This window comes from Corvus kubaryi, unplaced genomic scaffold (assembly GCF_017639235.1).
Source record: "Corvus kubaryi isolate FWS band 111438036 unplaced genomic scaffold, C.kubaryi_AGA036_p1.0 split1-131, whole genome shotgun sequence".
Taxonomy (NCBI): Eukaryota; Metazoa; Chordata; class Aves; order Passeriformes; family Corvidae; genus Corvus; species Corvus kubaryi.
The window spans coordinates 18022216-18048883 of NW_024582073.1; the positions used below are offsets into that span (position 1 = coordinate 18022216).

The following is a 26668-nucleotide window of genomic DNA, read 5'->3' on the forward strand; positions in this document are numbered from 1 at the left end:
TAAGCAGCAAGCTTAAAATAAACAGATTAAATTACTTTTTCACATTGTGAACAACTAAATTGTGGAAGTCCTATTCATTGATTGTAGAAGTCAGAAGTGCACATGGCTTCAGAAAGGAACTGCAGAAACTTGTGAAGGGCTGGCCCACCAGTGTCTATAAAACATTTCAGCTGTGTTCCTGGCAACCTGGAGCTGGAGTGTCAGGCTGAGGAACTCAGGCTGCCTCAAAGTGGGGTGTGTATGAAGGAGTGATCACTGTAGTTGTATTGTTATTTTCCTGCCTCAGTACCTGCTGCTGAATGCTCTTTAAGGGAAGTTGCTGGCATGGGCTATACCAGACATTCAACTACTGGATTAAATGAAAATCGTAAATTCACAATCTTGAGCTGTTACAACTCCTTCTCCCCAACTCCAAGCTCCAAAACCCCCTCTAGAACAGTGAACAAAACACCTCCAAACGTCCTTGCAATTTTGACTTCAGTGCCTTAGGTTGTGTAGCTGTATTTGTGTGTATTACTTTGTAGCAGGTTTGTTGGAACAGTGCAGGTGAGAGAATGTGTTCTGTACTCTGGTGGTTGCTCCACAGTCTCATTTATTTTTCAATACAATTGTCTTTGGATAAAGAAATTAAGAAGTCTGGGGGATGAGGAGAAGTACTGAGTATCTCAGTAGTCCCTGGTGATTAATTTTAGGCCCTCAAGGTATTTCTTCAAAGTATCTGCTCTTAACCAGTTCAGCTGTGTGAATCTCACAGACTCTTCTGAAAACCCTATTTCTTGCCTAGACTATGTTAAAGAAATTTGTGATACTGAAAAGCTCTAGAAATCTAGTGTGTTGTTTAATATATTTTTATTAATATGTTTTAAATGGAATTGATGTTGACATAAATTTGTCAAAGAGTAGTCAGTGATGGCCTAAACAAATGTTTAACCATTAACTAAAGTTTCTTTACTATCCTAATTCAGAAAACTTCACCCATGGCAGTTGTGCCTGCAGAAACTCTTAATGTATATTAGAAGAGGAGGAGTGTTCTAAGTCACAAAGAAATTAGATCATCATCAGGGCTGTGCTAAAATTTTAGTAGATGATGCCTTGGGGTTATTTACAAGGGACTTGTTAACTTCTTGATGCATATTCTCCCTTTCTTTTTCAAACCTAGCAAAGGAAGTGCTGCTGATCCTTGAGGACTCCAAATGATAAAAAGTAGAGTGAGTTTGTTTCACTGTTTGAGGATATGACTGACCAAACAGTCTGGGAAAATATGCTTTCAGCAACTAAGTTCTGCTTAAAGTCAGATGTAGCTGATTTCTCTAATTTCAATAAAAACGGAATGAAACAGAAACTCTTAAAATCACCTTTGGTTTTAGGAAGTTTTAGAAAAAAAGTGTTAAAAAGTTTACAAAAAGAAGTTGCAGCTGAATCCTAACTTACTTGCTTAATATTTTCAAATCAAAATGAATACTGACAAAAACTTACGAGGGTGCATACATGTGTTGAAGTTTAGCTGTTCTCAGTGATGTATTTCTCACAACACAGCCTGGTCTGGTTTTGTGACTGACTTCACCCACTTTCTCTTTTGTCATCTGCAGTCATGGTAGCACTGCATGGAGTGAGTTCTATTCACTGATCCAGCCTCAAATGAACAGAACGAAGAGGAGTTCATTTTTCAATGAACATGTGGATTCCTTTTCTTTTGCAGTGGTACTATCACATGAGAACCTTTGGAAATGTTCAGCCAGTAGTCCAGGAAAAGCCATATCCATCTATTTGATTTGCAATTCCAGTAGCTTAAGCTGCTAAAGAAACTATCATTTTCGTAACTGATTTCCGGCCTGCCTCTTCTGCTGAACCATTACTTTCTTGATGAAAGTCTTTTTGGTGTGAGGTTGGTTTGGTTAATTTTTTTTTTCTGTCTGTGTGTGAGAGAGAAACAGAGGTAATTGCATTGCTTTGCATAGGCAGACAGCTGATTTGCTCTGAAAAGAGTATGGGTCCTGATTTGTAACAAACTGCGTAAAAGTACTTCTCTTATTCCCTTGGTTCCTTTATGCATGTTACCACTTTAAATCTTGGACAAGGTTGTTGATGATTTTTGTTTAGTCCCTTATGGCTAGCCTGATGACTTGGTTCCTTCTGCTCATCTGAGACTGGTTAATACAGTAAAGTTGCAATATTAGTATAATCCATCTTAGTGTGTCCACTATTTGATGTTTTAAATTTGTTTCGGAAAAAGCTTTTGTAGCTTTTCCTCAATATCTGAGTCAATAATAGCTTTCTGTTAATCTAATGAAGTTCTGTTCACATCATGATAGAAATTTATGTCAGTGAGAAATGAGCTGTATGCTCACTCTACTTGGAGGCAAGGACAGTGGGTTTTTTTGCCTGGATGACTAGATTGTGATAATGAAATATGTGAGTTGGCAAATGTGTAAGAGGTTTGTACAGCTCCACTTCTACTGTCTGCTCTGAAGTCATATTGTTAAGTATAAATAGTTTGAATTCAGTTCTTTGTAGTCTTTGAAATGCTGTGGTTCAGTTTAAGAATTAGCTGATAAATTTACTGTCATTGATCTGAATGTGCTTGGGTTTAATTTCTCCTTTTCTACGTAATTGAAGTATGTTATATTTATTTACTAGCCAGCCTTACTTTTCTTTTCTTATAAAAAGTCATTTAATATAAGGTTAAATTGCAGTATTAATTTTTTAACTGCCATTTGAAATCAGTTTGGCTTGGTAATAATTAGTTACAAAAGCTTCCAAATGGAAGAAAAACTGGGCTGCTGTTAACAGGATTTGATGCACATGGAACAGTTAAGCAGTAATAAATTGCCTAGTAACTGAATAATTTCACTCAGATATGTGCCAATCTTGTCTCTACATTGAAAAATTTTGGAAGAAGAACTGATATTAGAAATTGCTTAATGCTGGAGGTTTATTGTAGTAACAGTAATACTAACTTGGCCTGATCTTTGAACATTTAAGGCTTGCTTTTATATCCCAGTGAATGATTTCATGTTCATTTATAATTTTTGTTGTGGGCGAGTTCCCAGAGGGGTATGTAGGAGAAGCACTAAGCGTCTCCAACTCCTTATTACATCTGCTGGAAGCACAAAGGAATCAGGCATGGAAGGGCCCCGGAGTTGACCTGGGCTGGCTCTGGTAGGAGCTAGTAATTCAGAGTATTGGATAAAGCATCACCCTGGAGAGGGTAGCCAAACGTAGCTGTTGGCCTGAAGTCAACAGAAGCATACCTGTGGAAACTGTGTAGATGGATGCAGCAGTAGCCATCAAGAATGCTGGCATGGGTCCTCTGAGAAATTGTTATTTATTAGGTAAATGTTTTTTATAGGAATAAGTTTGGTATTAATAGTTCATTTCCATGGCTTCATGAAATATATTACTCTTAGATATGTTCTATGCATTATTTGGAAAAGACTGTTTTAGGAACGGTTAGGTAAGGATAAGGCTTTTTGCTTGATGTTTTAATATGTCCAGATTTACTATTTTTTGGAAGAAACTACTTGTACAACTGTATGTAGTCTGGAAGGGACTGTATAATGTTTGAATTATAGGCAGAACTGGAAATGGGTTCCAAGATTTTGTAGGGGTTTGGTGGGGAGAGGGCAGATGGAATTAGTTTTGATTTCTGTCTATAGCTACAGACTGCATAATATCTTAATAAGTAGATACCTGCCTTTAATATGAAAAGGTTAGCTTTTCATATGCAGCAATGAGACTGAATTTGTTAACCTGCCAGCCCTTTTCAATGCTGATAAGGAATTCAGCCCTTGCAAGCTCAAGGAGGCTGCAGGTCCACAATCAGTTGGCTTTGGGGTGAAGCATGTTTGCAGCTTGAATTTACCACTGCTGCTCCATGGAAATCGGATCTGAGACTTGATCTGGGTTAAACAGAGCGGTCAAAAAGAAAAGGCTATTTTTAACGTGGATCAGCTCACTGAGCTTCGTAAGTTCACGTGAGTTGCATGGCCTCCAAAGTAGGTGAGGAGGGAGTAGTTACACTGTGGTGTGAAGGTGGGAATGAAGAGCCAGGAGTGGGACAGGTGAGATTTTGCAAACTTTGGTGCTGGCATCAGTAAGTCTTGAAACTTGTTGCAGTGGGGATCCACCTCAACAGAAACTGTGACCAGAAAGTCTTGCTTTGACTGCAGGAAGAGACAGATGTGAGTGACTGAAGGCAGGATGCAAGAAATGTTGTATGAGTTTTCATAAGGATCCCAAGACCTTGAGTTTATGAAGTTACAGTGAGCTTTATATTTTATGCCTGTCAATCCAGTAAATCGTGAATTTTAGAATGGTATCATTTAGTAGTCCCCTTAGTATTTAACTGGTGATGATTATACCTTGTCCTGGTATTGATAAATTCAGTGATGATGTAGTAGATACATGAAAATTAGAGAAAATATTTGAAAGAGATGAAGAAAAGCTGATCCACCCATGGCTTGTGGATATATTGGACTAGCACCATCTTCTGAATGTTTACTACATTGCAACTTTATGTCTTCAATAATGTACTAAAGAACACTTAAAATAATACTCATTCAACTTGGAATTTCAGAAATTGCGTTACTGTATTTTTTTTTTTACACTCTGTTGACCTTATGGAATTGTTAAATTCAACCAAAACAAAGGATATCTCTAGCTGGATTAGTGGGAAAATAGGCTTTTTGTTTTTTACACGTCTTTAACCTCGGTCCTAAAACTTACCTTTAGTGATAAAAGGAGGAAATTTATTTTTGAAAAAAGCTATTGAGCCCAGCAATTTGTCACTAGTAGCACAGGTAAATCAATTTAAGCATTTCTTTAAACTTCCAGTAATCCTGATAAAAATAGTTTCATGTTGAATCAGAGAAGAGTTTCTTTTTTTTCTGTCAGCAAGTCAGAAGCAAGCTATTGCTGTATAATTTATAATTTCATTAAACATACCCTTGTCTAATGCCAGTGTTTTAGTGTGCCTGTGGGGACTGGAATTAATCTTCAGGGTGCTGGGCACTGGCGATTATGGTTTGTGTGAACACAGCTTATTGTGCTATGCTATGCTTTCTCAGCATCATTCAGTAAACATTTTCAACTGTGTTCCTGTCCTATGCTGGTCACTGTGCATGCCCAGTGATTTTTATAATTGAATTAATATAGCAAGAAAAGTCCAGCTGGAGTGTGTTCTCCTGTCCTAGGCTTTTTCTCATTTCTCCTTGTCTCTAGGAAATAGCTACTCATAAAGATGTTTGAGTCTAAATTAACACCTTTAACTTAACTTAACTTAAATTTCTCATTGGCACAAAGATTAGGAAGCCTGAACACAAGTGTAAAAGAAGATGAAAGATGATTTAGTGCACAAAGCAGTAAATTGATGGTTCAGTGAAAGTCCCTGTGATCTTAGCAAGGCATTAAATTGATCTTTTCATATGTGTTTCATTTTCCGTTTGTAAAAACAAGAATGGTATTTGCCTAATTTACTGGGAAGCAAATTAGTCAGCAAATGATCTATTACTAATTGCAAAGGGCTTGTAAATTGGCACTGGGGCCATGTAAGAATCTGACTGACTGGATAAAAAGCAACAGTGAACAAACTGTCTTCTCTCAGGAGGAGCTTGTAACCTTAGGATATATTTTTCTGTGGAAAGTAAAAACTAATTAACCAAAGGTTGCAAATTAGAGAACATTAAAGTCTTGTGAGATGATACTTTTGAGAGAGTAGCATTAATTTGCTGAAGCCAGGTTGTTCATTCTCCATACCAGAATGCACAAAAGTGTTTCATGTTCTTTCATTCACAGCCCCACTTGGTTTGTTGCGCTTACCCTAAGGAGGTGTTTCTGTAGGTCTGTACGCTGCAATAAACAGAGATATGTGGTACATTCATCTGTACAGAGGTCTGTGCATGACATCTAAACTCTTTGTGCCTAGATTAATGCCTTCTGAGTTCACTGTCTGCTGCCTTGATAGATCTTCAGTGTACTTAGCCACTAGAGTTGCAGGGTGGGGAGAGGAAAATCAACAATGCCTTTCATCCACATCTCTTGCTTTCTGTGGTCTTATGATAACCTTTTTTTAAAAAAAAAAAGGAGTAGTTCCAGTTATGTTTTAATCCTAAAATAATATTCAAGGTGACTCAAATTTGTATTAGTTTAATAATATAATCTTTTCTGAATACTTGTTTCCGAGAATGTCACCATTAGGGGTAGGGATAAGTGGTACAGGTACCTAACAGAAGGGATCAGATTCCAGCTGTCAGTGTAGTCTTAGTCTTTTCAGTCAAATGAGAAATGGTTGCAAGAATTTCTGCCAAGAATTTATTAAAAATGAAAATGGGAAATGTCTAGCTGAGAAAAAAATTATTCTTAGTTTCTCTTTAACTGTCTCTTCAAGCTGTATAAGCCAGTCATCTGTCATCCTAGTTTTGAAAAGGAACTTGGGTTTATTGATTTACCTTCATAAGAAATTTTACTTTTGTATGAAAAGATGCCTGCTGTTGTATTTGCAAAACTTAACATCATTTTAAAAATGACCTGCCATCTACCAGACATTAAAAATGCTTGTTATTAAGCAAGAATCGTGTCACACTGTGTCCTCTGCACTTGATGTGCTGAGATGGAGGCATTTGCTTCTGGCTGCTCTTCTTGTTTTCTGTTGAAACCTACTTTAAATCTTGCAAGTGTTAACCTCATTAACCTAAGATGCACAAGAACCACTGTGTTTTAGAGCTTTAGCAAAAATGCTGTAATTGTTTATTGTTTAACAGTATTTGAAAGTCTCATTCAATATGGGATATTTTTATAAAATACTTTCATAAATGCCAATCAGTGAACTCGTCATGGTAAACACATTCTTTTTATTATTTCCCATATTAGAACAAACTGTCAGCCTCATCAATTTGATTTTAATGTGTGAAATATTCTTATTCCAAGAAGCTCAGATTTTGTCTTTGTATGTCATTTTTTGGACAAGAAAGAGGATTCCACATAAGGTTTGTACAAATAAGTGGAGGCTTATATGAGAGGTGTGCATAAAACCAGGTAAACCTCATTCAAAGACATGATGTCTTTTTGTTTTTAAACAGAGGCCTAGGAATTTTCACCTTTCTTTTCCCATATTAGGCATACATTTTCATGTCTTGTATCTGTAGGAATTTGTCTTTTGGAAGGCGCTCAGATCATAGATTTGTCATTTAGAAAGCTGTATTTTTCATTATTGTAATTGAGAAGCATATTTGCTGATATTTCTAATTTTTTTGGAGGAGGAAGTGTTACAGTGTTTTGTGTAAATTACAAGGGGTTTTAAGCTATCTTTTTTTTTTTTTTTTTTCTTTCTGAAACCAGTAATTTCCTGTTGTATCTGGAAATGTTAAGTGTAGTTTTTTAAGTATTAAAGTGCAGCACCAGCTATTATTCTGCCTTAGCAAGTCTTTTAATACAACATTTGATTTGTTACTATGTCCTCATAGGAAAGCACCAGCAGTAGAGTGTACATGACAGTGAAAAAGTAAACACATGCTTGCAATCAAATTAATGTATTTCATCTGTCTTCAATTAATAACAATCTGTCATGCTATCTATCTGAGAAGCGGCATAAACAGTTTATTTTGTGTTTGGAATAACTTCCTGGAGGTAGTTAATGTGACACATAGTTTGTCTGACATGAGTATAACCAGATCAACACTCTAGATGTTTTCTTGATAACCTAAAAAAATTACTGAGAAAATCTGTACTGGAACTATATTTATATTTTGTTTTGAGCTTCCTTAAATCAGAGTAGGGGCATGGTTTTCAGGACTTCCATGAAAGAGTTTTCTTTTCTTGGCAGTTATACAATTTTAGTGTGAGAAAAAGATTGAAAGTATTAACAGAAAATTAACTATGAAAAGCTGCAGTTTGCACTCTTGACATTTGGGATTGAATATGCGAGAATGTGTGCTGTAGTAATTTAGAAGTACCAAATCAAAACAGATTTTCAAAAAGCTAGCTGATGCACACTCTGGTAGCGCTGCAGACCTGGTACAATTTATTGGCAAATTAATTTATTGTTATTTCTGTATAAATCTGGTTATATTGGATAATAATAACTGGATATTAGGTGTTTTTTTTTTTTATTTACACAGAAAGAACCTTTGTGTCTGGATAGAAAATGAAAGTGCAGTTGCTTGAAGTTCTAAGTAACCTATTGAAATACTCTTTAAAATCTAAGACATAATTAAATAGCTCCATCTTTTAGTGGAAAAGCAGTAGGTTGCTGGTAAGCTGTGCAATAAAAAACTAGGGAAGGTTTTTTTTTTGGTTGCCCTTTTTTTTAATTTCACTTTTTTCTTGATGGTAGAATTAGGATTAAAAGCAGGTAATATTGCTTATGGCAGGAGAGGGCTTGAAAGGGGGTTCCTTCTGGCCAGAGCAGTGGGGTATGCTAAGCTATTCTCTGTTGACATGCTATGGAACAGAAGTCTGATAAACTGGGAAGTAAATAATGTTGCCTAGAATGTTGCTCGATGTTCAGCTTGATTTATGGTTTATTTTTTAGAATAGTGGATATTTGGTACCTCTTGGAAAAATCCCTCTTTTAATTCCCTTTTTCATACATGTTTGCTTATGCATGGAGGAAGCAGAACTGTCACGTTCTGGAATTAAACTGACTGTACTTGTTGAGCAGCATGTACTGCATGAAGATAATGCTGTTTACACAGTATTGTCCTCAGTCTACTATGTTTTCAGGTGCTCAAGCTAGCTTTGTTCTTAAGAAATCAGTCAGAAATTATACCAAAAAATAGGATGAAAAAGACATTGTCGTATACAGACCCCTTTTTTTATGACCCTGGAGTATTTTCAGAAGAGAAAATGTGTACATAATTTTAAGCACATGTAAATCAAATTAATAAATTATTAAAGCATTTTACTTGTCATGTCTGTGTGGGCTAATCGTGATAGCTCATTATTTAAACATTATGTAATTGTATACCTTGTGTGCACAGCTGCAAATACTTTGCAGAAAGATTTGTATTTCATTTTTCACAGCATACTATAAAAGAATATATTTTTGTGTGGTACCATAGATTAATAAAGATGTTTACTCATAACTTTAAAACTACCCTAAATTATATTGAAATATGAAATAGCTATAATATGTAAGATAACTAAAAAACTAGAGAGTTGTAACTTCATTTATGTGTTACTACTAGTTTTAATGGAAAATACTGTTGTCAATTAAAAAAAAGTTCATTTTAAAGAGAACTGCCCCTTTGCAGTGGAATCCTTTGCAGTTTTTACAATTCAAGGTCTGGAAGCGGAAGATGGTCAGATTTGGGTGGAGAGGCATTCCTTTACTGAAACTCTGAACTATCTCTTTCATGTTTCTTTCCCTACACGTGGTTTAGAAAGTGGATAAGTTATCACTGGTATAATCACTGAAAACAGCTTACAGTTTGCAAACGTAATCTCACGATCCAGGAGAAAGGCCAACAAGTTATTAAACAGTCGGACTTGTTTCACATGCATTATACTCAGTTGTCCATACTATCCTCAGCAAGTACTGTCGCTAGTTTCTCAGCTGCTTGGAAGTAGCTGTACAAGTTACCTGCTTGTGTTTCTTCCAGAATTACCTGAAAGATTCATGCAAAATGGATGTTTTCCTACTTAAAAAACCCCTGTAGTTTTCCACGGAGCTCTTCTCCAGTGATGTTATGAAAGAAGAGACTGGCAGTCCTATCTCCTTTTCCTGTGGGAAAGGGAGATAAATAAAATGAGTAGCAGCCTTTACATTCTGCACAAATGATGTTCTGTTGTCTTTTTAGAGTATATGCAGTTACTTGCTTATATGGTTTTAAAACCAGGATATTTGTCATTCTTCTGACTGATGATATATATTTTAAAGTACTTCCTGGCTTTGTGTTTGTACCAACTATATTGGGTAAACTGTTACATGTATTTTATTATTGCCTTAATTTTAAGACAATACAGTTCTGGGATTTGATATCACACTTTATTCCTCGCAGCAAACTCGGGTGAGCTAATTATATTGGTCCTAGCTCCTGGATTTCAGAGAAGCAGGTGAGTTAAAGTAGTGTTTAATGGTGTAGTGGAATGGAAATGACCGTCTGTGCATGGTGGTGCTGTGTGGCTCATTGCAGGCCATTTTTTAACTTATGGAATGATGCAAATATCTAAATAGTGGAAGAGAAACAATTTTGACATTAACTTATTTACCATTAGTGGTTTCAGAGTCTCAAGTCAAAAGCAGCAGAACTATTCAATCAAGATGGAATTGCTGTTGAATGTCTGGGTGTGGGTAGATGGTAAAGCACCCAGTTGTGTTTTATCTGGTACTTTTTAAGGTTTTTCTATTCCCTTGCTACAGTGCAATAAACTAAAATTTCAGTGACTTACTCTCAATTTCTCAAGTAAATTCATATAGAGTTTTGACTTTGAAGAACAATTTATGCTGTCTCAAGTGTTTCCTCACAACTTTTTAATCATAGGATAGATATCTAGCCTTACAGGATTTAAAACTATGGTTTCCTTTTCCATTTTGATTTAGCATTGTCCATGAGATTTTCACTGCAAGTAATTGATGTATAATAGCAATTTGAAGGGTACTTAGTGAAAATTCTTTTATAAATCACCTGAAGATGTAACCTAATCTAATCTCTCTGGTTATAACTTAAAATTACTATTTTGTCCTTCTCTTTTTTGAAATGTCACTTGCTCTCCACAGAGATGGCCATGGTGGTGTTTATGTCTTTTCCCTTACCTAAGTTCTGCAGTGTTGTTGTTCTTACCTGTTTTTTTCTTTTTTGCTGTGCTGGTTTTGGCTGGGAGAGAGTTGGTTTTCTTCCAAGAAGTCTTCAGGATAGCTTCAGGAATGCCTTAGAGGGAGTATCCTTGGGATTTCTGTGGGAGTTTGATACTTCTCTCCTAGATTCTGTTTTCTCTTTTCACCTTACTAGATCTCTGTTTAGTCTCACCTATAAATCAAAATGGAACTCCCTGGAATTCATGAGAAGCAAGCATACTTCTTAGTAAGTCTTACCTACTTTTGCTACAGCAGTTGATCTATGCTGGCTCAATCTTTGAGGGGAGATTTTCACTTGGATCTGTTTGCCTTGCTGAGGGTTATGTCTGAATTCCTGAAGTTTCTAATCTGTTTTTTTTGTGTTGGTGTCTTTATGGGATACTTGTACATACCGATGTATATCAACCTGTTAGTTATGGAACAGCAGTTTATCTTGCTATGTGTAATTGAAATGGTTCTTCATAGTAGACAATCTTAAAGATGAATGTTTAGTCTTATTTTAGAGAATCAACAAGATGGGCTCTTGAGAGGATAAGCAAGACGACAATAATTTTTGGAGACTATCTGGCAGCCATGTATTTTTTGTAGTTGTTGCTCGAGGCTTTTAGTGTGTATTTCAGGCATAAAAATGAGCAAAACCGCAAACAGCCTATATTGTGAATGCCTTTTCTTTGAAATGGACTTTGAATATACTTTGGAAGCTGATGAGCCTCCTTTTTCTGTCCTCATCAGGCTAGCCAGGGGAGCAATACTATGACCTATATCTCTCTTTCTTTCCCCCATTGCTCCTGATGTTCCTCTGCTTCTCCTGATACAAGTTTTCATATACTTATATTTAAGTGTTCAATTTAATGCAAGTATGGTCATTCCATTCTAGCCAAGAAATTAGCAATGTACTCTTTTGACATTTTAACTATTGCTTTGGTAATTTATACTTTTAACTGCCCTTTCTGCCTGTTGAACCCATTTTTAAGATGTATAAAATTTTTGAAATGATACATCAAAGAAATACCCTCATGGCCTTCTCCAAAGTTTACACATCTTGGGCTTGCTTTAGCTTTTCATGATCCAAAAACATACTTTAATGTAGATAGGAGAGTTTGTATTCAGGCCCTTGACCAAAAGTACTGGTTTGTAACATTTGTGTGCTGTAGAGAGTCACTGTTTGCAAATAGTTAAATTTCTTTCTACTTTTCTAACTTGTGTCCTATGTCCTTTTGTCTCCTTTATACATCCCACTGTGAATCTCTAGCCATCAGCTTATATTCTACTTGGTAAAAATGAAGCTATTAATTTTGCCCTGCTGTTACCCTCTTTCTCATTCCCTAAAGATGAGGAGGATGACTGTACCATCTGGCACGTAAACGTCACTTTGGGCCTTTCTCTAAATGTTTGTGTTTGATGTGTGGCCAAATTTTCGGATTCCTTCTTTGAGACCTTTGTTAGATATGGCATATCATAGCCATTGACACAGTTAAAATGTTCTCATTTTGTATCTTAATTTCAGTAATTCCTTTTTCTTGGCCATTGCTATGTTATCTAGTCGTTTAGAATATTCTTCAAGATCATTTTCCTGGTTTATAAAATCAAACTGTATTTATGTATCTTATTCACTTTCTTTCTATCCAAAACTTATTTGTCTTTGCCATTAAACTTTTCATGGCTTAAGTGCATTCTTGTATCATCCTTCATCCCAAGATACCTATTCCTGCTGTTAATTGGCTCATCGTATGAGTCCACATTGGCCAGCTGTTAGTTTTCTTTCTATAAAGTCCCTGCATTCCTTATAAACATCTTTTTTAGAAAATCCTTTTTCTCCTCCAAAGCTCTCCTTAAAGTCTTTTTGCTGTGATGTCTAAATAAAAGCTGGGCAAGACTTATCTCCCGGTGTGCTAAGAATTCTGCCTGTTGAGCTGACCAATGTCAGATGTTAAAGAAAAAGGACTGGAGGGTAACTATTCACTGTCTTTAGCTGATCTTCAGTAACTCTGTGATTATGCCCTTGGCCTGTGGGCAATGCAAAGGAATTGGACTTAGGATCATTGCCCTTCATTGACTTCAGACTGCAGTTTTGGGTAGTTAAATATTTATTAACACTTGAAACTCTTTTCTTGTACTAAAACCATGCCCTTTTTCACCAAGAGCTAATGTAACATGAATTAACCTGGCATTTTCTGTGGGCTTTGAATGTGTACATGGACAGTCACCTGGCAGTTCCCTGGCATGACAGTGACTGTACAGTTCAGAGCAGACAGCCTGACATTCAGGAGGTGGAAAGTGACTTGTGACCAGGGAAAAGGGCTGAGAAGTACACAAAGTTTGAAAACATAATTACACCTTGATTTTTTACTTTCAGTCTGTTTGTTTCTATGATCTCATGTGCTTTAATTTCTCCTCTGTAGTAAAGTATGTACTCCACTAACTGTGTATTATTATTGATGTTTCTTCATAGAAAATAAGAGGCATTTGAGGATATGGTTTCCAATATGTCAGTGGCATTTTCTTCCTGGAAATTCATCAATTTTAGCCTGTTATTTTCTTTGTACACTCTCTATTCTTTCCTTCCTGGGAAAGAGAGTTTGAGAGAGATTGTAACTAGTGAATGTGCCTTTATGTATTTATGTAAACATGTCATGGTATTTTAAAGGAATATAGTGTACATACTGTCTATCTATTTATCTATTTGTATCATAACTGTGTGTAGGTTTTTGGAGTTCAGGTACAGTCAGAGAAATACGAGTGAAATCTGGAGGTGGGGTTAAAGTTCCTGTAAAAGGTCATGAAATGAAAATAAAAAAAAAATGTTTTTATTTTTCCCCAAAGAGTAATCTCACTGTTCTGTTTTCCAGGCTGCACTTAAAGCTAATATGTGAAGCATAAAAATAATAGTTAATAATGAAATGTTTTAGGCAGTATGCTGTATTTTATTCTTAAAGACATTTCAAAAGAGTCTATCTTTTATCTTGGCATTTTTCAGAGAAAAAAATTAAATGGATGAGTTTTTAGCAAAATTTTTATTGACTTCAGGCTTTATTTTATTAAATGTATTTGTTATTCCATTTTTTAATGAAACTTTATTATATAGTGGACATTTAGTATTATGGAAAATCTGTACTAGAAACATTAGTGTTAATAGCTTAGTATTTTAGTCCTTCACAAATTAATGCTTGTGGTAACTGGATGATTTTAGGCCTGTTCTTACAAACAAGGCCTTACTGATGTGCAAGGAACAGTAATACGTGTCAAAACCTCCACATTAACCAAGGTAAGCAGTATAAATGGGGTGTAGGAATCCCCTGTTAGACTAAAAATCTCCAAGAGAAAATCTCCAGAGCCTACAAATTAAAGACCTCCAATATCATTTAAAAATAAAGCCTTTTATGTAGTAGTAGAGCATTTTTTCAGCTGATAATCAAATGACACTATTATGCAGGCTTACTAGATTTGCAAATTTACAAGTTTTTACAAGTCAGTTGGGTCCCTTCCTCAGGAAATCAGTTGAAGTTTTTTTTCCTGTATTGACTCAAAGAGCCTGGTTGTCCTTAAATCCTTCTGAATATATTTGCCTTATAATTTGACTGCATTGAGTCAACACCCTTATAGGAACCGTAATGCAATAAAAAAAAGAGAAACTGTTCAATATAGTTTCCAATTACCTTAGGATCAGATTGGAGAGACTGGAATGTACACAATAAAACCTGCACAAGACTTGAGTTCTGTGAGATTTTGGAAGCAACCACTGCTTTGCAACATAAAATACCATTTGAAAGCTTTACTCTGCTTCCAGTGGTTGTAAAGTGATAAAAATGAAAATATGTGTGTGTCTTGAAATGTGCATTTTTCTTTTAAAAATTTTCTGAACCACACCTTTGTGGAATTGAAAGCCTCATATGTAAGTAACTAAGCATCACTGCTCTTACTCGGTTTTTTATTATAGTGAATGTTTTTGCTTTGCCATGTTCTGCAGTAAAATTCTTTATAACTTATTTACATTTTTACTTAAGAAAAATATGTGAATTTAGATGTGCTTGGTGAATTTATTTTGTAAAAGTCTTCAGGTTACACTGGAATCCCCAATATGCATCTTGCTTGCAAACAGAATATGGAATATTAGTTCTGTCTTGTTTTTGTATGTAGCTAGCAGTAGAGTTATTACAAACTCTATTTGAGTGTATCCAGAAATAAATTTGTGCTTTGAGATACGAATTTGTTGCATGGGACCATAAAATTTTAATTGTGGTTTCATTTTAGTTTTGCAAATAAAATTAGTCTGAGGTAATTCATTGCTTTTATTTTAGCAAATGATTATAGAGAGCAAGAAACTTGCATTTGTATACCGCTATAAAGGAAAGTATTACATCTGATGTGTTTTCAATGAATAATTTCTAAGCTGGGTAAAAAAAATGGGCTCTAGTGTAATAATTTCTCATTTCTTCAACTTATTTTTAGTTGACTTGGAGCACATGCGCACAGTGAAAGCTGACAAGCACCAGCGATTTTGTCAGGAAAACAATTTCAGTAGCCATTTTGTGTCAGCCAAGACAGGAGATTCTGTAAGTAAGAAAAAAACCAAACTTGTAGATGTCTGTTGTTTTTTTTCAAGATGCAGCAGTTTTGTTATACTTCACATAACAAACCATTGAGAACTCGGAGTGCTGCAGGCCCCTTTTTTGCCTCCCTTAGTTGCATGAAAAGTAGATCTTTGTATGAGTGCATATTATTGTTATTAAATTACAGTGGTTTCTCATCTGATTTTCAGTTTGAGGTACAGATTTTAATGGAAATGGTGTGGCTTATACATCAGCATGAGAACTGAGACCAGCTAAATCTCTGTTTGCTGTCAGCCTGTAGTTAAATATTTATTTCTTCATTCCAGGTGGAGTCCCATCTATAGACCATCAATATAGAAATTTCCAACAATTGGTAAATAATGTGACAAGACCCTGTTGCAATAAAAGTTTTTAATATGAGTCCTGAGCCATGAGAGACATTGCCTCTGCAGGTCCATTGAAATTTGAACATTCTGGCATTTGTAGCAGATGCTTTGCAGAGTGCATTTTTGAACAGTCTTTTGACTCTGAGCTAACTGGGTTATTTGTTTTAGTTGGAAGTGTATGAAAGAAAAGGTTCTTTTTAGTTGACACTACCAGTCAAATTAAATCATATTGTATTGTTTTGCTGGATTTCTGTCACATGCCTAATGAGTTTGTCATTGCCATAAAAGTCTTGTATCTGTCTCCTTAATATTATTGTTGACATGAAAGTTTACTTTATTTTTATGTTATTGAACAGCAAGACCTTGTTCAAGTACAGGGAAGTATAGTCCACAAAAGGAATCACTTGTTAAGGTCTTTGATTAAAATTGTGCAGTGAACTGCCTAATTTTGTAAGATAATAGTTTTTTTCTGTAAAGTCTAACAATACTGCTGTTACAAATGCGGTGAGTCCTGATTCTCTTTATAGTTTGTGTTAAATCCCTGGCATATTTTTTTGTTTAAAGTGTGAAAATACAGGCTTTTTATGTTAGAAACAGAAGAAAAAAAATCATAATACTGCAGTTAATAAAATGTGCATCTGATAAAATGTATTCTTTTCTCAAGGAGACCACCAAAATCAGTTCATTTCATAATTGATACATTTATCATTGCTAATTATGACAGAATCTTTATTGCAGCTTTTAAATTAAGTCATTAATTACATCAGCATTCCACTATATATACTGATTTTACTTTTCATAGCTAACTGTTTAAAAACAAAATTAAATCTGAACATACCTAGAAAACATTAACCGGAAATCTTTGCCTAAATATCTACTAAAAAAAGAAGTAGTTTCAGTAGTTCATTTTGAATTTCAGTATAAATTTGAATTAGCCCTTTCACTGTTGCTGCACACTCATCTTTCAAAATCTTCATGTACTTTGGTAGTTGTGCAGGAAAGATGGAATGTTTATCCTAGACAGTGATTTAAGAAGAGGGCATCCATTGCAGCTGTGAATATAGACTACAGGATTCTTACTCAGTTAAATGATTTGTTTTGTTTACATCAGATCTTTTCAACAGACTTGTTTGCAGAAGATGGTTTTGTGTACATAGAAAATTCTGAAAGTCTCCTCGGGAGAAAAATTTTCATGGAAGATTTTTATAACTAACTGTGTTACTGTCCATCAGATCACATAACTGAAGCATTGCACTTGTGCTTGATGTTTTTTGCACAGAGTGTCCTCAGGGCAGGTGATGTAGCTCAGAGCACCTGAGAGCTTGGTGTAGGTTAAACTAGGTTTCTGGGCCTCAGAATCTCTGTTGAGTAAGTCCTTTCTTGTTGTGTAGATGTTGATAGAACAGACCAGTACTAGACCAAGGAATTGAGAGAAAGAGCAATTGTTTTGGAAACTACCGCACTTTGTTGGTTGAGCCACTAATTTATTTCTGCTTTCCATCTCAGGTGGAAGAAGAGATTGTGTAAATAGTATTTTTCTGAATTTTCACTGAAAATGACTGAGAGCATGTACATAGATCTTGTTTTTTGGGGGTGGCAGCTACATGATGAAAACCAATGTTTGTTAGTAATTTAGACTGTGAGTGAACTCAGACAAACCGCCCTGCAGATAAAATACAACATGTAGCCTGGCAATACAGTGTTCAGCAGCAGTGCACACTTAAATCTGCTCCTCTTGAACATCTGTCATGTTCTTTAATCACATTTAAAATGCAGTTTTACCTAAACAGTAAGGTAAGTGGATTGTCTTGAGATAAATTAAAGGAATTATTTAAGACAGCACTGCCACCCAGTATTATGTGTAAAACCATGTCCGAAGTCTAACTGCCAGGCTGCTGCTGCAGGCTGTACAACATCTTGCTTGTTCCTAGATACTTCTATTCAGGATATGTTTTGTAAGATTCTTCAGAACTCTTTCATATTGCTATTTTTTGAACATGTGTAGCAGAGATTTTGGTGATGTCTATGCACAGTTCTGTTGTTCTCAGTTTTGGAAACCTACATCTCTTACTTCACAATACACTGATAATATATTTTTGTGCTAAACATTAGTGAATACCCATATTTATATTTTATAGCACCAAGAGTAGTATTTGAGAGGTGCGTTGTGTAAAAGCTTGTTTAAACTTAGGTCTCTGGAGGCAGAGTAGAAGTGTTGCTTAACAATCCAGCATACTGTTCATTCCTTGTACCATTGTTGAGTTATTTTCCCAAAATTTTAAACAAAATTGAAAGTACCAGATGAGGTTATTTTAAGATCTGTTTTGCACAGGTCATAATCTTGTATATCATTGTTTACAGTTCAAGAATGGTTTGATATATTTGAAAGAACCTCAAGGACGTCTGTTTTTAATCATTTAAATGCAATTTTTTTTTTTCCATAGGTCTTCCTATGTTTTCAGAGAATTGCTGCTGACATACTCGGCATCAAATTAAACAAAGCAGAATTGGAACAATCACAGGTGATTTTCCACAAATACATGGGTGTTTTTAGTATTTTATTTAGTATTAAAAGTTATCTTGTTGCAGATTTATAATTTTTCTTTAAATCAATGTTCATTTATTTTTCTGAAGATAATTATTTAATTTCACAACAGCTTTTAAAAAATATAATAATTTCTTATTTATCCAGCATGATCAACTCTCTGAAACAAGAAAAAACATGTTCAAAAATGAAGAAAAACTTTAGTTCTAAGGATGTTTGTTTAAAAATAGCGCTTAAAATGAGTTTAAAAATTAAATATGTATGCATATACAGGTAGCAAGGAAGATATTAATGATAATATATGCATGGGTTTAAACTGAAAAATTTTTCTACAACCCAGTTTTCAGAAACCTCAGAAAAAGAAGATTATACTACTGAGGCAACCCTGTGTAATGACATTTGAGATTACAATTATTTAAATTTACTTAGTGAACCCAAATGTTGCTATTCTAGAGGTGTAATATCCTGGAACTGCTTTTCCCTACCAGTGTTGAACAAGTACCCCAAAATAAGTCAATGAGTTTATTTAAAATAAATGGTAAAACATTTCTTATGTACAGCTTGGTCTCCTGCTTTTTGAAATATACAATAAATATGTAATTTCTGAAAGTGCTTTGCCACAGCAGTGTTTGCAATCTGTGTTGAAGTGGTTAACTAGAAAACTGTATTGCAAACAGTAAAACTGTAAAATATACTTACAGAGCATACTTAACAAGCAGAGTAGTTTCAAAAAGCTGTAATTTACAGGCAGAGAAATACTAAGTGTGTCTTTTCAATGTTCTTTTACTACTAAGGTACCATCCATCTATTACTCTGAGCTTTGTGATTATTTGCATATAAATAATTGAGCACATAGAGTTCTTGAATTTTCCTTTGGTTGTTTAGCTAGCACTGGAATATCAGTCCTAGACCTCTCTATGCTGTGAGTGGTGTTCCATACCTCAGGTGTAAGACTGTAGAAAGGTGTGCAAATACCTTAAATTTAAAAGAGACTGATAATAGGTTTATATGGGAAATTGTATCATTCTAAGGAGAGTGTCTGTTTTTAGGTTGTTATTTTAGAGTAGGAACCTCCACATAGCCCCAACTCAAGAATAAATAACTTTCTGTGTCAAAATGATATCAGGTTTAAGTAGGCTTCCTTAAAATTTTTAGGCATTGAGTACTCTAGCTATTGGGCTATAAAATTAGATTGGTGGATAGATGGATGCTGGATAAATGCTATAAATAATCCAGTAAAAACAATAATGTGACTCATCCCTAAAGTATACAAGTGTTGACTTGGATTTAATCTTTAAATAAGGAGTAAAAGCCACTGTAGTTTTTACAAATATGCACTACTTACACACTGCATGATATATTTGAGTTTTCCATATTTTGTGTAATGTGAGATTTCCTCATTTTGAAAACAGCGAAGGTTGTTGCTTGAATCTGTTTGTCAGAGAACATCAGATATGTTCATTCCATCTAGCTGGTAACAAAGTATAAGATTAAATACTGAACTTGTGTAAGATGCCAACAGTCAAATGCTATACGTGTATTTTTTTTATTGTCTAGTATTGAGAATATGCTTTAAAATTATTTCTAGCACTCGATTTTATGCCTGAAGATCTTATCTTTTGTGTTTAGAGTCAGTTATAATTGTCACAGTCTAGGAAGATCTTAGCAGTGACTCATAGGTGGATAGAAATAAGTAATAGGAATCCCAAACACATTATTTTAACTTGTGTGAATTTGTGGCGTTTGGCTCATGACTTTTAAACTTTGATGACTGGCAGAACTGCAGAAGCTCTTGTGGAAAGTATTTGAGGTTCTCAGCTGCCTTCAAATTAGCAGCACAACTTCTGTTAATTAACTGCAAGAACAAGCCTTAAAAATTGAATTATATTTACTCTGCATTGTTTTAGAAAACAGCTGCAGCAGTTTAAGATATTAATGCAGCCCAAGTTATTTGCTACTGCCCTTTTGTTGGAATGTGTTGCTCTCACATCAGAATCAGAAAATGGAAGGTGATCATGTGCTTTGGCCACATCAGGGTGAAGTTGAGCAGCTTAATTTAAACTGCTGCTGAAAGTTGTTTTAAAGAGAAGCTGCCAGACTTTGTGCTGAAGTGGATGAGGTGCAAGTACACGTTACATTCCACCAGCTCTCCTTTGGCAGCAGTAATCTCCAGCAGAGGAATAGGACAGACATTTGGGGGTGGTAAGTTTTTAAACTATCTCAGCTAGAGCGACTAAACCTTGTCTGTTCACATGCTGAGATGACTGTTAATCAAACCTTTATTTGGACAAAACTGTGGTGAAACAAAGAACTAGATTACTCTTCATGCGTGACTGGAAAGTAGAGCATGTTTTTTGAAATGGAACAGTTCCAAAATCAAAAAATTGCCGATTCTGACTTAATTTTAGTCCTCAAAATACTCTCCCTTTTAAATTGCAAGGGTCTGATGAAATTTGAGGAAATAGCTCCTTTACTAATCAAATGTTTTTCTTTCTGTATTTTTTACTTTCAACCGTAGTGTAAAAACTGCATGGGGTACAGCTTTGTTCCTTGGCATTGGCAAGAGCTAGCATTTTTGTAAGTGATGTGTAGTTTTCTCTCTAACTAAACGCCAGTTCAGCAGACCAGTGTGTGTGCGCCAGCTTTGTACAATAAAATGTTTGGCAGATAAGTCAGATCTTGAATACAGAACACCTGGACCAAGAAAGGAAGGTTATTTCTCATTATTGACAGTGACTTGAACCATGGCAATGATAACACTTGACATAGAATCTGATGCAGAGGCCCAAGTTTTTAATTACCATGAACTTAATAAAAGAAATGTTGCAATGATATTTTTTTACTCCTATTTGGATGAAATTCCATTAGAAAATGGAAGTAATTTATGATCGTCAGTTTTTTGCTACAGTGTACCTAAGCATAGGTCACTAACCTGCCTGTGTTTACAGGATGGGATTTAGACCAATGTTTGAGAAACAATTAATTGCTTACTGATTGCAAGAATTTTTTTTTTTTTTTTTGCCCCTTAGCTCTAGTCAAAAGATTGGTATGAAGAAACTAGGTCCTGTGAGGTCAGATAACGCTGTTTAATGCTAAAACTCCTACTACTGCCCTACATGGAATTTGGCAACCTTTCTCTTGATAACATCAGGCCAGGAGTCCAGTGAATCATGAGTGTTGTCCACTAGATAAGATAATATGAATGTGATCCATTAAACTCAAGAAGAGTACTTCAGCAGCTAATAAATCCAGGTCCTTTACCAGCCTATTCAATTATCGTTGCTTGCTTGACATACAGGTTTTATTTACAGAGGTAATCTTTTAACATATTCTGTTTATATATTCCTAATCCAGTTTATATATTGTTTCCTTTAAAATGATAGAATTTAATTCTTTATTAATTCTTTTTAACCTTGAAAATGTATTGTAGGAAAGTTGAAGTATTTAAGAAAAAAATATTAAACTGGTTTAGGGTATCTTTCATAGCAGACTTACCTCCTCTGCTGCTTCTTTGCTGAAATTGTTCCATGAGTTTTACTTCCTTTGCATGAACCTTCTATCGACCTTTTATTAATAATGAGAACCCTGTATCCCTTACCTATATTAATAATGAGAAAACTTTTTAACAGTCTTGTTTGTTTGTCTTTAGGGGAAAAATGGGAACCTTTTATTTTTAAATGAAGCAAAGAAAAATCAAAACTTGCAGCATTTTGATGTGAGGTTGTTAATTTGGTCACTGCTTTTGGATTATATATTTAGGTATAGTGTGATAGTTATGTAATGGGAAAGATGCATGCGTACAGCTAATGCATTTGTTACAGGCTGATAATGTAGTATTTAATATTTAAGTATCTTTGACTTAAAGGAGGAATAGGCCATTGTCATCTTTTCTTCCACTGAATTCCCTGCCTTTTTATTCTGTCCCTTCTCTAGCTTTAATACACTTTTGCTGATTGCATGTATGAGCCTTTCGCTTTGGTGCTTTGAAAGGGCATGTCCTGGAAGAAGCTCGAGAAGCAGCCCTGGTGTTGCTTTCAGCCAGACATGTTGCTCTTGTATCAGCCTAAGGCCTGAAAATGCACTTTCATTTTGCTTCTGCATAATCTTGTGTTATCCATTCATTCTTTTCAACTGATTAATCTGTCCATTGTTTTCCTTCTCTTTTCTTTTTACATTCTTCTCCTTGCCCTCTATCCATCATGTTGATACATGGTTAACAGCATGTTGTCAGGGCAGAACTAGTGAAATATCCTGAAGAAGATAACCAGCATCACACTTCCAACTGCCAGAGCAAAGTCTGCTCAATGCAGTAGTTCAGGTATTGATGGAAAACTCGGTTTGTTTCTTTTTTATAAGCTGCGTTGCTTTTACATGAAGTAACAACTGTTAAAGTAAGTTCTATTGAAAGATTGTGTTTTGTATATGTAAGCACTTGCAATACTCAACATGTTATTTTGAAACTCTGTGTACAATTAATTATATAGTGTTTCTAATAATCAGATAGTTGGTAGAAACTTTGAAATGCTTCATGTATTCAGTGCTGTACATTCAAAATATTACAAAGCTGTCTCAGATGGAAATGGATGCAAAATTGTACATTTTCGTCTCCTCATGTAGGAGAGAACATCAGTCTTATCAAATGTTTTGTAAATAGAATGGGTAATATCTGTTAGATCTGTATTGGAGAATAAATATAGTATGCTTTTTATGTTAATGTAATCTTTAGCCAGTATGCCTATCAAAGCTTTTTAAAAATATGGCTGTATTTAAAATTTGCTTTGAATTCTGTCCATGTTTTCTGATGAAATGCTTGTAGTAAAGACAAAAAGGCAAACTTAGGTACAATTTCCAGTTACAATTTAGGCAGCTATTCTTAAAGAATGAATGGCACAACTTTTGCAAATAAATTTTGTTTTATTACTCTCATACAGAACAATCTTCATGGAAGTAGAACTGTATTCACTGCTTTAGCAAGAAAGTCTTATTCCTTTTGTAGTGTTGTGAAAACTACCAAGGCACTTGTTTCTCCTTAGTATGAATAAACTGAAAATTACAATCAGAATTAGCGCCTGATAAATCTTCCTGTAAGGTAGTGGAAAAAAACCTGGCTTGTTTGTTGTCTTTCCCTTCATATTTCAGTAAAAATCTGTTGAATGCTTTGCCAGCATGAAGGTTGTATTTTTTGATTGTTACTGTGTTTTCTTTTATGACAGAGGGTGGTGAAGGCAGATATTGTCAACTACAGTCAGGAGCCTGTGACAAGAAGCGTTAATCCTCCCAGAAGCTCAATGTGTGCGGTTCAATGACCACGCTGCTCTTCTCTGGTTTGATACCTGTGCAGTCCTCCTGCCTTGACACAGGCTCGGGGATTACCAGGAACTTTAACAGGGACCACCGCAACAATGCAATTAGAGGTTTCGGAAACATGTTGCACCCTTGTCCATTAAGAAGCAGCAGGCAGTTGTTTGACTGGCTGAAATTCAAATATGTGTGAGACCACACATTTGAAAAATTAAGGTCTATATTCTTTTAAATTATATTTAAATAAAACTGTATAACTGTGTTTATGTTTTCTCCTGTCTATTTGACTGATACCAGAACAAAAATGGATGAGGAAGCCCTGCATTCAAAATGCTTTTAAAGACATCATCATGGAAGTGTATTTTGCCAAAGCATTTTAAATTTTTTTTTCTCCAGTTATTTGAACTAACACTCAGAAAAATGTTACTTGGAAAAGCTGTTGCTGGAATAATTTTAAACATATAATATATTTTATCTAGGGATAATTTTGAAAGTGTTCCATTGATATATATAGTTAGCACAAAATGTATAAATTGTATCCAGTGAGAAACAGTGCTTGAAATAAAGCTGTTATTATAAAATACCTTTTCTGATGTCTCAAGTTGTCTCCATGGATGCTCTGAAAAATGCTAGTGTTTTTGTGTATTTTTATTACCACATCAGCATTACTTCTTGCAGTAAAAGATAGGCTTATATATCTTTATGAATATGGATGAATCTCAGTCAGCAGTTTGGTCTGTAAATGATGAGTGACATATTCAACATGCATTAGAAACTGTTGATAGATCAATTTGCATCAGTCACTTTAAATAACTAACAGAATGACTTTTGGCCTGGTACTCTTCTTTCTAGTTGAGAGTAAATGACAAAAATCAGTCTGCTCTGTGAACTTCACACTTCTTCCCTGTTCCTTTTCTAGCTGTGCACACAGTTCTCTGCTGGCACATTTGAAACAGAAAGGTAAGGAGAGAAAAAAAATTAAGCTGTCTCAATTCCAAACTAGAAATCTTTTCATGTTTAAACTCCAGAATGTGCTTTCTTATCACCATGAGGAAGCATTTGGAGATTCAGAAAGTAATGAGGCTCTGAGGGAAGCTTGTATATCACAAGTGAAAATCATGAGGTTCTTCAAGTGAATGTTACTATTAAACTGTTCAAGCAAGTGCTTACTAGTTGGAGCAATTAAACAATTAGTAATTTAATAAAGTAGCTAAACTATTTTAACTATATTAAAAAAGATTGCAGATGGCAAAAAGTCCTGTTTGTTAGCTTAACACATATAATTCTGTGATATGACTTAGTGTGTAATGTTTAGCATTCAGGTATGGGAAATTCTAAGAAAGAAGCCTAGATATTGAGAAGATTATTCTACACTAACATAGGTGTGATTTGCAGTAAATTATTTATTCTAGAGTTACAGTCTGTATTCTTGCTCCTTCCCATGGAGTTTGTGTCCCACTTGCTTTAGTGTATAGTTAAGTGCAGCTGTAAGGGGAACTCTCTTCCACTACCACCAGATGAGAACTTCTCTTTGAAGAGTTTTTCTAAAGTAGTTACTCAGTTCACAAGTTTATGGCCTCCAAGGCAGGTGGGAAGATTTTTAAACCCTTAGATTTCTTGGTGTGTTTGCGGCCTGAACTCTGATGGTATGTTCAAATATTAACAAGAACTTCCCCCTCTGAGGAGCTGAGCACAATGATATGCAGAGCCCATTGCTACCTTGAATAATAAAAAATTTTTGCTTTTACATTTTGGGTATCCTATAGTATGAAAGGTGTTATATGTGTCCCAGTCCGAGCTGTTTTACAGATAGATTTTGTGTGTTGGTCTCATCACAATTTTTATTCTTGGTGCCTATTTTCCTAGCTGTCTTTGACTTGTACATCCTTTTGTATTGTATTCCTATTGATCTTTCACCAACTGCTGTGTTAAAGGCTTACCTCCTCTGAAGATATTGTTGTTTATGTTTCCAAGCTGCCCTCATTCTTCCTAATGTACATCTGTATTATTTACGCTAACTGGGAATCTCCTCTCTTCCGTGCCCTCAGCCCCTCCTTTTGCTGCCCCTCTTAACCTCCTCAGCTTTTTGTATTGTATACTGACTTCCACTCTCTCTGCTTTTCCCTACCCTTCCTGCCCCATTGAGATCCATTACCTGTCCACCTTTTAATCCTTACAAATGAGCTTTGGTCTTTTTGCTCAGCCTTGGGGACCCCACCTTGAGCCTTCTGATTCCAGCTGCAGTCTAAATCCTTGGCTGTGGTAGCTGCCTTTGAAGTGCTGCAGCAGCTGTGATTGAAGATTGAGCAGTGCTGTTGCTGGTGCTATGGCACAAGTTCCTCAGGCAGAGCAGAAAGGTCAGAGATGATTCTGGGGGATTAAGCAGCATGGAGAGAGGGAGTAGACAGTGTTCTGCAGGGAAGGCAAGGTGACTGGATGGATAGACACAAATCTAGTTAGAGAGGTGTGTAAGGGAAGGCAAGCGAGCCACTGCTTTGGGTCCGGTTGCCTTCTGTAAGTAACATCCTACCACTACTGATTCACGTGATTCATATATAGTAGAGTTGAATTGTGCCATATTAATGCACTTAAAATTTTTTCCAAGGTGAGAACTCGTTGAAGGCAATTCAGCAAACAGTAATGAAGTAAAAAATGCAGTGCTCTCCAAAAGTGAGGCGACATATGCTTAATGTCCACTGACATAGGGAGTGGGCTGGGACAAGTGAAGCATGTTTTTTCCTGAAGCTGAGGCCAGATGAAGGGAAGAAACATGTTCAGGCCCTGATCTTACACAGATGCACACTGGTGAAGTGATCTGCCTGCTCAGAGCTGTTGCAAGTAATCATTTCAGTAACAGCTCTGCAGTTAAAGATTGTTGCTAAGTTCAGCTCCTCGCTAAGGTCAGTCTCTGTGATGTGGTGAACACCAGTAGTTACATTGTGTCTGGCTGCGTGGTAGAATATCAGTGCTTCTAAAACACGGATCTGAAGCATTATTAGACTCATGCAGCTTCCTGTCTTTGTGGTTCTAAAGTTTGGTGGAGTCAAATGGAATCTGTTTCACAAACAACAGCGTGAAGCTATTTTCCCTTACA

At 35.6% G+C, this 26668-nt stretch overlaps 1 protein-coding gene across 4 annotated transcripts in view; it reads left to right on the forward strand.

The window, feature by feature from the left end:
* RAB28 (RAB28, member RAS oncogene family) overlaps positions 1–24157 on the forward strand; it is a 61759-nt gene extending 37602 nt beyond the window's left edge. Inside the window, exons 5-9 of one of the 4 annotated variants that reach the window (XR_006020497.1) lie at positions 15242–15345; positions 18173–18250; positions 21923–22032; positions 22494–22591; positions 23487–23676. Coding sequence is in view for 2 of the 4 variants with exons in the window: in XM_042053177.1 (XP_041909111.1) it covers positions 15242–15345; positions 18173–18250; positions 22494–22586 (275 nt within the window). In the remaining 2 variants the exon portion in view is untranslated. Of the gene's footprint in view, positions 1–15241; positions 15346–18172; positions 18251–20308; positions 20476–21922; positions 22033–22493; positions 22592–23486 lie in introns of all 4 variants that reach the window. The other 3 variants (XR_006020498.1, XM_042053177.1, XM_042053176.1) reach the window with 3 other exon arrangements.
* The last annotated feature ends 2511 nt before the right edge of the window (positions 24158–26668 follow it).